Genomic DNA, 17,170 nt, shown 5'->3' with positions numbered 1-17,170 from the left:
ATCTTTAACATTCGAATATGCATTTGTTCAGTCTTCTAATTCAAGAAAAATGATGTTTGGTTTTATATTTTCAATTTCCTGTGCCTCATCTTTATCTCCCAATAAAATATGCCTCTTAAATACATACCTTCATTTTTTTTGTGGGTTTTGTAGAGTCTAGCAGGGATCTCTCTGCTCTCCTTATAGTATTTTTCTTCCAGCTCATTAATCAGTCCATTAGTATGAGAGCTCTCAAAATGCCATTGCTGTTTAGGGTAAATATCGTAGATTGCCAATCTACTATTTATACACCTTTCCATTTACTCAGTCCCCATTTTTTTCTTTTTACTCCATGTTTCTATACTTTTCTATCTTCTGTTGCTTTGCAATTTATTGTATAAATTGTGAAAATCTTTTTTAATTATTGATTGTTACCTATAAGCCTACAGTATATTTGAAATGTGAAGATAAATAGACCTTTTCCCATTTGTGCCTACAAAAAAATGACTATTTGAAACGGCCTGTAATATGTAATACATGTTAATTGATATTGTTTGAATTAAATGTGAAACTTATGAGTCTTGATCGAACTTCAGAGGCTCTATTGGGGTGGAAGACTTTTTTCCGCAATAAGCAGAGATAGTACAGCTTTGCTATATATATATTTCAATATCCTTGCTGTACATGATCCAGTCTGTATCACATGGCAGTAATTCAGTGCAGTTTAATTGCCACCAACTCTTGCATACCGATACTACTCCCCCTCCCTCCCTCCTTCCCTTATGCCCGTGTGGCTTTCATGTATATTGCAGGAGAGCTGGCCAAAGCTGTGAAAGGACGTGGTATATTGCATTCCACGCATGGCGTATTTCATAAATCAGTCCGGGATTTGCTAAAGGAGGGGGGGGGGGTTAGAATAAAAAATGGCCATGTATTCTTGATGGCTCTGTTATGCATACTTAATCATCCATGCGCATGCTTAAACTCATCTCCCTGCATAATAAATGAGTTTGGCTATCTCTGCATTCCCCGAGCTACTGGCAGGGAGTTCAAGCAATTGCCTATGCATAGTTAATCACTTGTTTCCTGGTATTTTGCCGCGGGTAAAATATATTTCAACTTTTAGCATTCTTAACCCAATCAGGCCAAAGTGACCATATGTTTTTTTATATCCTAAAAAGTCCTAAAAATCATACAAATTTGACATAAGAAAGAATGAATATCTACAATACTTCGCCCGCCTTTAATGCATCAGTATTCAGACCCCCCCCCCGGCCCCCCCCATAAAAAAAAAAATATATAACAGGTAAATGATCACAAAGTTCCTTTGGCAATTGAATCTTCAATTAAATGCTTTCCAATGCAAATTGACAAATGTCTTATAATTAAAGACAATCTCAATCCATATCTATCTCTGATACGTTAAATTAAAAATGACATATATAGCAATCAAAGAAATAATTGTGTTGCCGATTTGAGGATTACATTCTGATTATTGTCCAAAATGTGTTAAAATCAACAATCTCAGTGCCCTGTTGTTTATTGACTCTATATAATTTTCTTCTGTGAATCAAGGCGATTCATGAATTTGACTCTTCAGCAACACTTTGAAATTATGCTAATAAATTTGTTTTTCTGATATTTATTTTTTTCTTTGTTTTCTTTTTCTTAATGCAGTATTTCCAACAGTTCCTGTCAGGCCCGGTCTGCCTTGTCCTGGCGAAGACAGTAAGTTTGTCGGATTGTCTGCCTGTCTGTCTGTTTGTGTGTATGTTTGTATTTTTAAACCCATTTTTACCCCTCTTTCGTTTTGTTCTCTTTATAGTTAAGAGTATCCTTTTTACTTTTCCTTTTCGATATTTGATAGTTACTGTATTCCCCTCATCTTTTTCAATCAATATCAGCTCGATATAGAATAATGGAATATTTGGAAACTTCAAGTACATGCAGTGAAATTCTTAATGTCTTGCTCAAGGAGAAATTTGAGATACAAAATAGAGAAATTCCTTTCATTAATCAATATCTGTGACCATTATAATGAGGGCTTTATTTTTTCGGCACACCTGCTCCGCGCCCCTCCCTCTCTCTGTCTTTCTATCTGTCTTTCTCTCTCTCTCTCACTATCATTAAGATCATATCAAGGTTGATGGGACATAATTAGAAATATCCAGGAAAGAACGGGGGACAGAAGCGAAGGCAAAAACCCGAGAAGGAAAAGGCCGAGAAGGCCGTAAGCATGAGTCAACTCCTAGCTAGTTCCTGGTGCTTTCTTATCGATAGCCCCTACCTACTGGCTTCCTTTAGCCAGGCGTGACTGGGAGTGAGTCATGTCCATTTGGGCCAGATAAGAAAGATATTTTGAAAGTTATTTTATATTTTTTTAAAGCAAAAGAAAAGAGAAGATTCTTACTGTTTTGGATAAGATAGCCTAGAATGATAGTTGGTCACATGTTGGGAGAAAGGAGTCGATGCTCAGAATGCAATATTCTACTTATCTTTATTTTTTTATTTTTGGCAAGATTGGAAGAAAGGGGAGGGGTTATATTTTAAAAGTCCCTTTCTATTAAAAGCTTATAAATGCCCCTTCTCACTTTTCACTTCCTCTCTGGTTGTTTTTCTTTACATCTTTCCCTCTGTCTATTTTCCTATCTGTATATGTTTGTCTTTTCTATGTATCTCTCTCTGTATGCTTATTTTTCTATATCTGTTACTTCACAAGAATTTGTTCTATTTCTCGTGAAATCATGTTTGAAATCTTAGACCTTAAACTGTTGTGCAAACTTTTGAATTACTTGGATCCCGTGCGACAAGAACTATTAATTCTCCTTATGAAAACAAAACAAAACTGGTATGATACTTAGAATATCTCTTTATCATCCTTCGGTTCAGTTTCTGAGTGTTATGCAAAAGTCCGGAGCGGTTGCAACTCTAGTCTCGAGCCACCCCCCAAAAAATAATAAAGCGGTTAAAAGGAAATCCTGGTTATTGTCTTTGAATACTTTGCATCCTCGGGACTGGAGGAAATGACCACAAAGCTTTGATGAATGTTTAATCTAAGGTGGTCACCCCTTTTCAGGCGACAAGGAAGCTATGAAGTAAGTAATCAGAAAGCTGCATTCGTGCATAGAGAGAACTCATTAACGAGCGTCTGATTGGTCGTGGAAAATACCCACTTCCTCTTCGAGTGGGACAGTCCGCCCTTGGGGTACTCTACCAGGAGGTGTACTGGTCAATTGTTCTCAATGGTTGGTCAGAAGTAGTCCTGACCGTTAGGTTCAGTGAGTCCACTCTGTCTCTGCTGCCTCTTGTGAAAGGTTTTGTCCCAATGCTCCAAGAGATTCACCGGTGGAACTTGTTAATTTGGAATCTTGCGTCATTTTGTTGGTGAGTTTTTGCTAATGATATCACCCATGTTGATCGGTGATTTTGAATCTTGTGCAGAAAAGCTAATGATGTCACAGTACATTTCTTTTTTCTTGTCTATTTTACATTCCTGGTATTACTGCTCAACTGACTGATGCATTTGGAAAACAACCGAAGAAAGAATAGCCACCCTCCAAATTCAAACTCAAGAATTCAAATGTATGGAAATCGATGATTGCATTCATATGTTACATGAAGTGATATTTGCGATGAGGTCTTTGTCTTTCTGCAATGCTAAATTTATGCAGTAGGTTTCCATATGTCACTTCCATTTCTGCTCAAGGTTTCTCATTTTTCTTTTTATTGAAAAAGGATTTCCAGGGATGTGTAACAACTAACAAGTCTTCATAGCAAATTTCCTTTAGCTTTGTTTAAAAGCAGGTTTCTATTGGTTTTAGCACTCCTCTTCCCTTAGATCTCCTCTATTTTTTCCATGATTTCTCAAGTTTTATGGGCATGCCTCGTTGCATTGACTTTGCTGTTAATCAGTCCTCCATTTTGTATTTTTATGATGGACTACACACCTTCCTGCTCAGAACTTCGGCAACCCCACCCCATTCCCCCGTCCATTGTACGACCCTGCAATGCCCCGCCATCCGTCATTGCAAACATGAATTTATTCTTCATCAGATCTGTGTTAAGGAGCCCATGCATGTATATTGTCTCATTTAGCTGAACTCCATTCATCTTGGTCTAATTCCCACGCTGATTGCTACTCGGTGATGGTCGGTAATCCTTAATGAGCTTGATTGCAATAAGGCTGAACCACCCCTTTCCCCTTTCTCTTTTGCTGTTGATTTCGAAGATGGGGGCCAAACGCCTCAATCTCAGTTCCTTTCACGTTAGAAGCTTTCATACCTTCCCGATCATGAAAAATACCTGACAATTTTCCAGTTTTGAAAGCAAAGAACTTGAAATATTCCTGAAAGCAAATGCACCTTTGATAGTTGAGGCTGAAAAAGTAATATCAGATCTCTAGAGGCTTGAAAAAAAGTTCTCGCAAGTCACAGGTATTTCTTTCTTGTATTGGTTGGGTATGAACTTGCCTTTTTCTCAGTGCATGGCCCAACGATTGCCTGAATGGAGCTATGAGAGATAGAAAACGAGGGATACACTGGCATATGTTATATCACTAATTAGTATGAGAAACCAGCTAATTATTCTATATCATCATTTTTCTTCATCAGTAAATGTGGTTTTACTTAATTTGTCTTCTGTGTATTGTGCATATGGTCGATTTGACTTTGCTCATCATATAGTTGCCTTGAGGGTAAAATCAACACAAAGATTTACCAACGAAGTTGATAGGAGATGACGTGCATATAAGATTTTTGTTTTCATTTTTGTCTTCAAAGACAAAGAAGGGTCCTTGCTATTAAATCGCCCTTTGAAAGAAGTTACCACGAAGCATTAATACATTTTGAGAAAAATGATTTATTACACTGTGAGACCTTGAAATTATATTGAGAAGATACATTGGCATGGTCTTTTTGAAAGTCGATTGAACTGGACATAGAAATGTGTAGATGGGACTACACAAGTCTATGGATTGAAATTAAGGTGCAAAGTCTGCTATTTTCCCTCATGTATTTTATCACTTTAAAGGGTCCATAAGATGAACAAGCCATTTATTTTCATGGATATTTGTATTGTATTCTTCTAATGAAAATCGTGATAAAGCCACCCAAAATTGTCTTGTCGAATTCTTCTAGAAATCCTCCTCAGACATTCCCTTTAAAAATCCAGCCCATTCCTGTGTGCTTTATAAATGTAGGTCAAGTTCAGGTTACTGAAAGCAAACACTCGCTCTGAATGCCCGAGCGTGGGGCGTGTGGCTATTTTAGAACGAATCCCAGAAAAGGGGCATATCGTTTTTTTATCCTGAATTACAGGGTCAGCTTCCCGTCATACTTTCGCAGCCCTTTGGGAGGGGAAGGGAGTCTGTGACTGAGTCATGAATCCTGGACTTGGATTGCGTGTTCACCTTATCACACCGCCCCTGCCTCCCCTCACCCCCAAATAGGTTTGAATATGCAGCCTAAGTTATATGCTGGCCAGTGACCTGTGCACAGGCCTCTCATAACAGCAAGTTGTATTTCTGATCCCCCCCCCTTCCCCTCCACAATTTAATCATCCACTCATTCTTATTTATATGCAACATGCTCTTATTCCAGAATCAAACTTGCTTTTTATAGAACATAATATTGTTTTGTTCTGCTTTCATTATATCAGCTGACTCTACCCTCCCCCCCCCCTCCTCCCTCCTACATTCTCCTCATCGCCTTATGCTCCTTTTTCTATTTTTCTATTTTCTGTTTCTTAATAATCTTGCCGCCCCCTCTCAGTCTCCACAGAACATTTTATTTTTTTCTTCTCCATTATTTCTGCCGACCCCACCCCCCTCTTCCCGTCAGTTTATTCCTATTAAAAGGCCTTGTGTTCCTTTTTTACTAGAATGGAACTGTCATTTTTCCTTCTGGTTCTTAATTATCATTCCGCTCCCCCCCTGCTGTTTTCCATTGAAGTATCTCCCTCCAGTATTTCTTTTATGTCCACTCTCTTCATTTCACTGTGTAATTATCTTGACCTGCCTCGGGGAAAGATTTAATGGTTGGGCAAAAACATGTACAATATCAGCTCGAGGTAAAGCTGGGGTGATGATAGTTGTGCTTCATATTCTCTGGAAAAAAACGCCATATACATTTGCTTTGCAAACCCTTCACGCGATGTCTGAATATGCAGCCCAAGTTCTCAACCAATGGTTTGTCTACAGAAGGTCTCTCTAATAACAGCAAGTTGTATCTGTGCTAGTCTTGTGTGAAGACCCACTTGTTGATCAAAGTTTCAATCAGGGTCTGTGCTTGCAGACTAAAATATGAATCAAGATTACTATTATAGTAATCATCATACACAGTATATGGGTACAGAAGGCAAATACCTCTTGCATATTATTCCAACTGGACCGCTGGTAGACAATCTACTTCTTTTCAACAAACTGAAATAATAATACCAGGAACTAAAATTATTCATCGAATACTTCAGGAATTTCATCTATTAAAAGACTGCTTGGACAGGATTAAATGGTATTGTGTACTGGTGTGCCCTCTTAGCGGAACTGATAAATTCAACATTTGCTGGTATATCCTGGGCCACTTCTTACAAAGAGTTGTGATGAATCCAATCAGTGTTAACTATGAAGGGCCTGGGATGCCATAATTATGCAGTTGGAGGGCGTGGGCACTGCCTCTCTTTGGCTATTGTAACCTAAAGGAACATGCTGGATCTGCCGATCTGTATAACAGCGATGCACGAAAGAGTGTCATAGTTAGAAATACTTTGAATAAATATAATCCCATCGGACTATAAATGGTGTTACTGGCCGCCATAGCTGAAATTGATTTGATCAGTTGCATCTCTTGCTAGCCAAGACCTGTCATGTGACTCTGTGCACGTGCATGTCACTGGATCGCTGGTTCTACATTAAGCAACTGATTGACTTGCTGCAGTTGCAGTGGGATTCTGATTCTGTATTCCCGTAATAAACAATAGATAAAATTGAATCATAACCGTGAGTTTGGTTTGCCGCTGCTGCTCCGCTGTTGTTGTTGGTAGTATTTCCTTGTGTACAGTATATTGTTATTTGCTTTCTTCGGAGATAGAACCCATAATTACTATGTATCCACAACTGCTCAAATCTCTCCTACAAATTCAGCCATAATTTTCTGTGTTAGTTCCTCATTCATCGAAAGACATTTCTTCGAGTTGCCATACTTCAAACAAACCATTTCTCTTTATTTTCTCCTCATGTGCAGGAAACATATACAGACGAGGAGCTCGGCGATGGAGAAAACTATACAAAGTCAATGGACATACATTCCAAGCCAAAAGATTCAGTCGAGTAAGAAACAATTTTCCTTCTGATATTATTAAAGATACATTTTGCATGTAATAAAATTTGAATTTGAATCAACCCAATAGGCTGTTTGTCTGTAAATCTACCAAAGCCAGTAATGGGTTAACAGAAAAGAAAAATGAAGATGATTAAATATTATTGGTATTAGGTCATTATTCATTTCCATGTTATTCATTTTGAGGGGGAAAAAAAAAATTCTCTGTGACAATTGACTGACCACAGGTCCATACTGCCCAACTATGGCAAAATGAAGCAAGTGACACATCAGTGAAATTTAAGTTTAATATTGTTGTTTCTGAAACACCCTTTGCATGTTGCACGGTCAGGCAAAATTTGGGGAAGAAATGATTGTTCTATGGAAAGATAATGAAGAAAATATGCTGTTAAATTGCATTGACGCCTATGTAAATGATGAATATATATTGCTCATTTACAACAAATGATACTTTTGTAACTTGCTTCCTTTTGCCAAAGTATGGCAGCATTTAGCATAGGGTTTCTTCATGTATTTAAATTGTTCTAAACCACAAGTATATAGCTAAATATCTGCATTTGTAAATTTCACAATACATGCATTGCAGCAAGCACTATTTCAATGTATGATTATACCATACCATACTGTTTCACAGGCAAAAACCACAAATAAATGGTATTTGCATAACACAGATATGAAGGTTATGAAGGTATTTATATTGTAAGTTTTTATGCATATTTGCTGGATTACCATTTATTTCTGACAAATAGTTCATTGTTACATTCCTTCTTGATGAAACATGCTCTTAGAGCATAGAGGACGAGATTTACGTGACTTTAAATGACATTTATGAATTTATTAAGGCCTTTAAATATTCCATTTCATGTCTGCAGGGAGAAATATCCTAATTAAGAGGATACATAATTGCTAAATATTTTACAAAGTGTTTAGTATTTTTACTCGACCCAGCACTTAGCACTTGTTGTTAAACATGATAAGTATTCATGTCCACAACATTATAAAATAAAAAACTCACAAGATTTGAATCCATTAATTACTTGTCGAATTTGGAAGGTAACAAAATGGCGAAATAATTCGCTACTTCAATAGTTAATCTTTTCATTGACCTGGTGGTTCTAGACAGATATAGCAACTTAAAAGTTTATTTTTCTTAAAGGTTTTAAGACAAAGTGTTTTGGTTTGTATTATTGATTGGTGTACTTGTTTATCGTTACCCGATTCCTTCATGTTGACTGTCTTTTTTTTCCCGCCAACAGAGGGCTCTGTGTGCCTACTGCGCAGACCGTATCTGGGGACTTGGGCGGCAGGGATACAAGTGCGTTGACTGTAAGCTCCTCGTTCACAAGAAATGCCATCGTCTTGTGAAGGTATCATGTGCAGAGAGACAGGTAAATTCAAACGACACACTTTAATGCACCTTGGGGAGTGTTTCATGAAGAGTTTTGGCAGTGATTTTCATTGACTGGTCTGTTCTCAGCCAATCAGATGCTAGGATTTGCAGTAGCTTTTAACATTAGTCAATGAAAATCACTCTATTCGTTGCATGAAGTGCTCCCTAGTTTACTGAGTGATTCAAATGTATGGATATTTCTTTCCTAGAAATAAAGTGACTAAGTATTCCCTTAGCATATTAGTGTTGCTACATCTGGCAAACCTACTGTATGGCTGGATTTTAGGTTGTTGAGAAGAGAACCTTTGTTTTAAAAAAGAATGTGCGTAAAATTGAAATTTGTAACAAGACAGGTCTATTGTGCTTATCATTCAGCTTAAAGTTTGGACATCAAATTGTGTCTGCTACAAATTTTAAGGGGAATACATTTACTAGGAATCACTGAGTTTTCAGGTTCTTTCATGTTATTGAGAAGGAATATTAAAGTACAAAAAAAGGTCAATTGCAAATGATTGCTCTATGTCTAAGGCGACATTTAAAATGTTTGACCTAATATCTGTGTGTAGTCCCACTCATGGATTTTTGTGTTCTGTTGCTTATGATTTCCAACAATATCATGTCTGATCATTTAGGTGGTTCCAAAATCTTACAGCATACACTAATTCTAAGCTATATTTATATTAATTTTACCAATAACTTTAAAACTATTCTTTCAAAACATTACAATCTCACGACTAGATCTTATCTTAACCTTTGAAAGACACTTGCTGCTATTATCAATCTGTTTTTTATATATTTCTCAAAATCTTAACATCCTTGAAATCTGTTTTTATCTCCCAGGCCAATCTTCCTACCCTGGACGAGAGGAGCGGGTCGGGGAGCTTGCCACACTTCGGTTCCAAGCCGGGTGATAGAAGCGACTCTCATCACAAGCGAAGTAAGTTAGCCCTCCGGCAATGATAGCTGTACTCATGCATCATCCTACTAACTAATACATGGGTTATTCAGAGGTAGGGAATGGCGGGTGGTTAAAAGTGAGGATAAGAATAAAGATAAGCTGATAAGTTGAGGTATTTTTTGTTAGTTCATCTTGAACATTTTATGACCAGTGGTGGTCTAATGGTACGGTTGTTTCCCAACTAGCTTTAAATGACAGGTTCAGATCCCACCGATTTAAAGAATACATTCTTACTCTTGATTCTTTTTCGTATTTCATTTTTGTTTCTTGGGTGCCAGCCAAAAATGTACTTTTATCCATCGAAACTTTTCTTTTAAAATCTTGACCATCAAGATACGAATAAGGATATTAAAAATGGTACTTGTTTACCACAAATCACTCTTCGTTATCCATGCACTTTAGAAAAGAAGGAAGAAGTATTATTTGGCAGTGAAAGGGAAATACCCGACAAATCTGATGCCAACTCGGGAAAGAATGGGTTTTTTAATATTCTGTGACACATTATTTGGGTATATTTCTTTAAAAATCATCTCAATATTTTGCAGGATTTTAGAAATTAATGACTGTCTCCCACAGAATATAGATCAAAAGCAACTTTTGACAACCCCAATATGGTCACCCAATAATGATTTTCCTCACAATTAAACGTTTATCATAATGAAATTCTATTTAGGGGGGAATAGGGCATTGATAAGTAGGTCACATGATGTTTTTTAGCCTTCATATAATATAACCTTCATTTTTGGACTTTGATTTACACCACTCTAAAAACTGTAATCATCCATTAACTCATGTGACTTTTATTCTATTCTTTTTCAAATCCTTTACTGAATCTATTCAGTTGATTAACAATGTCCGTTTAGATATGGTTTGTGGGAAGTATTTGTTTTCTTTTAAAGAGAAAGAGGATTTTTTAATCTTTTTTTTGTGAGAAAAAAAGCCATTTAGCTTTGACAAATTTGTGCAATGGGTACATATGTCAATGCTTTTGAATGAATGTATATGATGGTTCATTTGTCACAAAGTTTGGTCACCTTTCAGATGAAATATAACTCAAAAGGGATATTTGGTTAACCTATCAAAGCCATTCGATTTACTTTGATTTGAAAGTGAAACAAAGATGAAGTATGGTATTATAGAGTTGCTTTCGAATACATTTAAACAGCTTATTAATTCATGTTCATTGTATTGTATTATTTAATGAGTATTAAACCAATTGATGATCTCTATTCATCTTAATTGCATGGCTATTGTGTGTTGCTTTACTAACAAACACTGGCTTGATATTATAATTGGGCACTTACACAATATTATCGATTTGTAATTAATGGAAGAGAAATCACTCTAAACGTTTTAGAAAACTATTGTTCTGAGTTTTCTTGAATGGATATTATAATCTTGGAAAGATGACGGAAATGGGGATATTTATGTGTTTATTTATTAGCTTCATATTCATGACTTTACTATTAATTCATTTTTCCATTTTACTAACCCCACCTACCGACCCCACCCCTTTCATCCCACCACTAATTATACCCCTCCCTCAACCCTCATACACCCCTCCCCACCCCTTATACACCTGTTCCCCAATTCTTCCTACCATGGTGTTGGTTAAACTGGCCATCACTAATACCCCCTTCCATTGTCCTTATCATTTCATACTTGTTACTAACCATTTTATATCAATCCCCACTGAATTTTAAAATATGCTATGAACTTCATATATACATTTAAACTAATTTGTTGATGAAAACATTTTGATTGAATACCAATGAATATCTGAACTTTGAAAATTACAAATTGTTTTACCTTACAAATCAATTTGTTTAACCTTTCTAATTGAACAATAATCTCCTGACATTGCATATGTATTGCATAACTTTCATTGACACCCCCCCCCCCAAAAAAAAAAATGTCCCCCACCACCATTTGTATCTGACTCCGCCCACCTCATAGCCCCTACTGGCCCCATGTCCCAGCCCCATTCTGCCACTTCCACCACCCTTAAAGACCCCTCACACGCACCCCACTCCTATTCCTCCTCTTCCTCCTCCACGCGTCAACAAGGGTCGGCCCTTCACACCGGGCCCTACTCTGGCTTTGATAACGCCGCCTTTTTCGGGGGTAGCGGGCGCAGCGACCGGGATTCGATGGACTCCTTGGACTCGGACCATTTAGGTAAATGTTGGGTGTTTTGTTGTTGTCATGGCGATGTGTCCTCATCTTCTTATGCCATCTTCTCACGACTGCAAAAATCTTTCAAGTTGTTGTGGTGTTTTATTTCGCTGTGTCTGTTTTAATTTCACAGTGCTATTTAGTCTGTCTGCATATATTCATAGTGAGGTAGTTCTGTAATGTTTTGCCTCTCGTCTTTTGAAAGCAAATATTATTTTTCTTTCACCCTTTTATCAAGGCTTCATCACTTTCTTGTCTGGTTTGTAACCTCAAATTGCAAAAGACAGCCAAAAAATTGTACTTGATAGTGTATTTTCATAGATTAACAAATGAATCAAAGCATTAGGTTTTATAACTAAAAAATTAATAAATATCAAACCAAACAAAAATAATATGTCACTTTTTACATATTTTCTCAAGTTTTGATTTGTGGGATAGATTTCCTATCTCAAAATTGTTATATTAGTGTTTTTACAGACAATTTGACACTCCTGATATCTGGTTTATGTAAGAAAGTTGCTAAAAATAAAACAAAATAATCTCCAAAACGATTCTTCTAGCCCACCCAGTTAAAAATATTGAAATATACGCCTTATTTTATCAAAAGAGAAAATCACTTGCTTATTCATCTTACATGTATGAATTCTTGCTTCATGGTCTGCTGGCATTATTTGCATTTCTTGTATTTTCTTTTGGGTGCGAAAAGAGGTTAGCTAATTTAGTTTGCATCTGGTTGCTTCTATTGTTCCCTGTTCACACGCAAAAGATAAATGTTCAATTTCTTTTAAAAAATAATTAATTGGAACTTTATCTTAACAAATACTATAATGAGCATGTGAATTTATAAATTTTCAACTCAATATCCTATCCCCTCTTTCTCACTACTTTTTGGTTCGGCTATCACTAAATCTGTCAGATCATTCCACTATCTTTCTAAACTTCATTTCATCAAGGTCACTCCTTGTTCTTTACATCCTCTTTTCATTTCAAATTATTTTGCACATTGTGATGTTTATGAAGTGAATTCACTTGTGCTTGTCTAATTTGCATTGTTTCAAGTCTTTTTGCACATTAATAGAACAGTATTATTCGACAAATGGTGTATCATTTTTGTCTAGTTGTTTTATTTTAATTGCAAATCCCAGATAATTATTTATATCAGTTACTTCAGTATACAACCGGCTCAAGTATAGAATTGCCCTTTCAGAATGCAATATAGATTTCAGAAATCTAACAGCATAGTGAGCAATGAATACAGATAAAGTAATCTCATTGTCTGTAAATTGTTTCATTTTGATATTTAGAATACCAGTGAAAAATTATACTTATCACATATTCATTCTTGTTTTGCAAACCTCTCTTTTGAAACAAATGCAATGTTTGGCCCACTTTATAATAAGTACATAAATTTCAAGCACGAGCTTCATTTCAGCTTCACAAATGAATCCTTCCACTTCAATTTTTAATCATTTTATGAGGCAAATCTTCAAAAAAAGAGAGATCATTCGTAGATTAAATTATTGCATGATGCTAGACTGAATGATTCTTCAGTTTAAATGAGAAAGCTAGATGATAGATAATTTCCAAAGAAGAAAAAATGTTCTCATCCTTGCCATGTAGCAACACACTCTGAACAGTGGAGTGTATTCAGAGATCAACATGGAGGGCTTTTTTCCAAATTAAACCTAGAGGGGATATTCAGAAACTATTACCTTTTGTCCAAGACATCATGTTACATGAAGAGTTGGCGAGCGTGCTTCATTCTCGCTTGCCCTTTCATGAATATGTGCTTTTGATGCTCTCTCCATTATTGATCTGCATTACCAACTCAAGTCATGTTTAACATGGGGATATATGGAACTTAAAGTGAAATGTCTTCTCTTCTTCTTTTTTCTGTTTAGATATTGATCTTTGTAAAAGGAGAAACAAATATTTGTAGAAAAAAAACATATATGATAAAATTCAATTTTATTTTGTCTTTTCAAAGTATATTAATAATATTTTTGAAACATGAAACAATGTTTTACCATTTTCATCATGTTTCGAAAAGTATTTTCTTACCCATTTTCTAGTGCTTTTGATGTTTGAGAAAATATGACGTGTTCCATATAATTTCAAATAGTTCTGCTCAGTAAAGCATTCTATTTCTCTCCGCCATTATCTATTTAATTGAAAATATTTTGAAAAAACAGGAGTCCATATAATAAATTGAATTAGTTACTGCAAAATATGTGGCTGATATACTAACAATAAATTTGTGAGTTGGATATGATTGCTAGATAGAGTATTTTAGAACCCAACATAGTTGGATCATAGTAAGAAATATTATCGCATAGATATATGAGTTAGAGAGTGAATGCCGACTTATAATCTTAATATGATAATGGTAATCTTAATCTTACTTGAGTATTAATAATACTTAAGTACTTAATACATACTCAGTACTTTAGTACTTCGTGTATAAGGAATATGATAATATATTTTGAAATCACATTGTTGTGGCATACTTCTGAATGTAGCGAATTCCATTTCCAAAATCCCTGGCTTGTTGGACTTATTCAGTATTGTAACGCCTCCATAAAACAGTCATATCCCAGGAATGCAGTGTGGGAGTCTTTGCATACTTGTTTGCCTACATATATCTCATTTATCTCCAATTTCTACACAAGAATCAATATCTGAGCACATACTCTCGGCTTGATTGTCCACTCATCAGAGTGTTGTTTATCATGCAAGCAAATTAAACGGTCATTAAGCCAACACTGTTGAGCAAACATGAAATCATATTATCTCCATATTTTGCCATTCAGTGGACCCCTTTCTCTATTCTTCCCTTTGCCCTCGTTCGTTCAATCTCTCTCTCTCTCTCTTTCAAGTTACTTTAAATCTCTTACATCCCTACCATGTCATTCTTTTACTCGTCTGCTCTCTTAATTTGTAATCTCTGTATACTCTCTTTCCCTTGATAGCTCTGTAGTGAGTGATATTTCCACTCTCTCTCCATTTATTCCCCTCTCATCCCCTCTTTAATCTCTTCCACTCTTTGCTCTTCGTCACTCTCTTGCTCTTCGTCACTCTCTTGCTCTCTTTCTTTCATTCTGCCTCTATCTCTGCCCCTTTTCTGTTTATCTCTCTCCTTTTTCTGTCTTTTCTTCTCTCTCGTCTTCTATATTTTCAAAGTCATCTCACAATCTTTCATATAGTAAAGTGCAGTACCTACATGATTTGTCATGTATTTAGTTGGTGTAATTAACTCAAAGCCGCCAAGGTATGGGGCAGACATCATCTTTGCATCCATTGGGCATTTTCTCACTTCCTCGTTATTAGGAAAGGTACCTTTTTATTTCTAAGTGTAATTCATCTAACATTTCTTCATTGAAATTTCAAAAAAAAAATTCTTCTGACAAAATCAAGACGTCAAAATTCTAAAAAAATATTCAAAATGTTGTTGAATGATGTCTCTGTCCTCTTTTAAGCCTATGTGTTTGTAACAACACATACTCTCATTTAAAAATCTCTTAATCGATGCACTCATTATTGATTTTTTTGTTCAATCGACTTGGGAAAGTATTGCAAGCTTATTTTATTGATTTAATTTCCCTATTTTTAATATTTGATATTGTTGGAATGCCAGGAATGTCTGCATCTAAGACTCAAATTCTGTGCAGTAATCACCCATAAGTATTATTTTCATTTTCATTATTATTATTTCCTGTTCAAAACTGGAAGTCATCTTGCTCACATGTGGCTCATAATCCTTGAAAAGAATTTTTATCTAAAGTAGAGGAAATCTTGCCAAGTTGGTTTTTTTTAGTTAGGTTTTACTGTACAAACATAATGTAGGTGAGAAAATGAACACGATTTTAAAAAGTGCATGCCCCAAACCAGGAAACAAATGTGAATAGATCAGTCTGAGGATGATAATCCTATGTTTTTACTAAAGATGTTGCAGGCATAAGGAAATTGTAAGAAGGAAATTCATGCAATGCACTACCCTCTCGGAAAATGTCTGCCTTATGCATCCATACTGGACTCGTGCAATGCGGGTACAAGAAATTGGGCACAGCAAACGCTCTCCTCACCACACTGTCTTTGGACAACGAGGTAGAAACTGGCACGATTTCTAGATCATATTTAGATCGACCTACATGTATTACCTGGTGTGAAATTGTTTTTATACCCTATATTTATCGGCCTCTTTGATTGCAACATCAAATTCTTTTCTGAAAATGTGGTCACTTTTGTTTTAGATGCATTGCTTGAGCTAAACCGATAGTCCTCAACAAATTTTTAAGAATTAGGTAATTAGGCTCAGCTGATATCTTCATGTATCAAATGCTCTCATCATCAAATAATTTTTCTCAAACTTTAATTTGTTAATATATCACTACGAGAAAGGGGGCAAATCAGTGAAAAAAAAAAATTGCGCTCTCTTGGAGGTGGACACAATATTTTGGACAATTCTCAAAGTTTTTTTTGAAGTCTTAGCAGTTATATTGGCATATTTATGGAAACATTTACAAGACTGTTTGCTCTAATCTTCAGTCTGGTTGTAACTGGATTTTGTGACATGTTTGAACTTGATTGAACACAACAGTGATCCCAATTTTGATTCTTCTATGGACTTCTTTTGGTTCAAACATGTATTACATGTACTCCAAAGTTGACCTTTACTTCCTGGGTCAATCTCGGTGACCTTTGATGTGTGGTGGGTGGGCTTGAAATAGAGCGAAACAGTGCAATCCAACACTACATGGGAATAACAGTCTTATTTATTTGCGTCGAATTGTTAATTTCACTCAGAGAAACTCGATAGATCTCTCCATAGTATGCTTCTGTGTTGCGTGATTCGGTAGGGATTGTGGTTATGGCTTTGACCTTTTCGAGTATTCACTTCCTGTGATTTCCGGCAATTGTGTTTCTGTTGATAAAAGCTCTCGAAACTGTCATCAAAATGCAAGGTACAAAGAAAAATAACCATATGTGATCTGTCACTGTTTGCTTTCATTAATATTGTTTATATTCAAATCAATTTAGTATCGGGTGCTAAAATGATATGTGTATTAATTAAAGCCGTTATATCATGGACTATTAAAGGGGTGGGCGTTGGTGGGGTTTCGTAAAGCTGGTTTGATCATATTGGGGGCATATTACCTTGTTTTTATTCTGTTCATTGGATTTGTAAAATTCAGATCAGTCGTGACTTTACAAAGGGTGCATGATCTGTGATAATTATTTGTTTTTATTGCAAATGGAAATGCGCTCTTAAGATATGGAAAAGGATACACCCGGATGTTTATGAATTCCAAAGTGGATTTGGCTTATTATTTCCTTCAA

At 35.9% G+C, this 17,170-nt stretch overlaps 1 protein-coding gene across 2 annotated transcripts in view; it reads left to right on the top strand.

Annotated features, from left to right (window-relative positions):
• LOC129276682 (protein kinase C iota type-like) overlaps positions 1-17,170 on the top strand; it is a 33,012-nt gene that overhangs the window by 2,556 nt on the left and 13,286 nt on the right. The window contains exons 2-6 of one of the 2 annotated variants that reach the window (XM_054913078.2): positions 1,657-1,707; positions 7,215-7,300; positions 8,567-8,698; positions 9,541-9,637; positions 11,615-11,836. In XM_054913078.2, coding sequence (XP_054769053.2) covers positions 1,657-1,707; positions 7,215-7,300; positions 8,567-8,698; positions 9,541-9,637; positions 11,615-11,836 — 588 coding nt within the window. The remainder of the gene's footprint in view (positions 1-1,656; positions 1,708-7,214; positions 7,301-8,566; positions 8,699-9,540; positions 9,638-11,614; positions 11,837-17,170) is intronic. The other variant, XM_054913079.2, reaches the window with a different exon arrangement.

This window comes from Lytechinus pictus, chromosome 14, assembly GCF_037042905.1.
Source record: "Lytechinus pictus isolate F3 Inbred chromosome 14, Lp3.0, whole genome shotgun sequence".
Taxonomy (NCBI): domain Eukaryota; kingdom Metazoa; phylum Echinodermata; class Echinoidea; order Temnopleuroida; family Toxopneustidae; genus Lytechinus; species Lytechinus pictus.
This window is presented reverse-complemented; position numbering and strand designations above follow the sequence as displayed.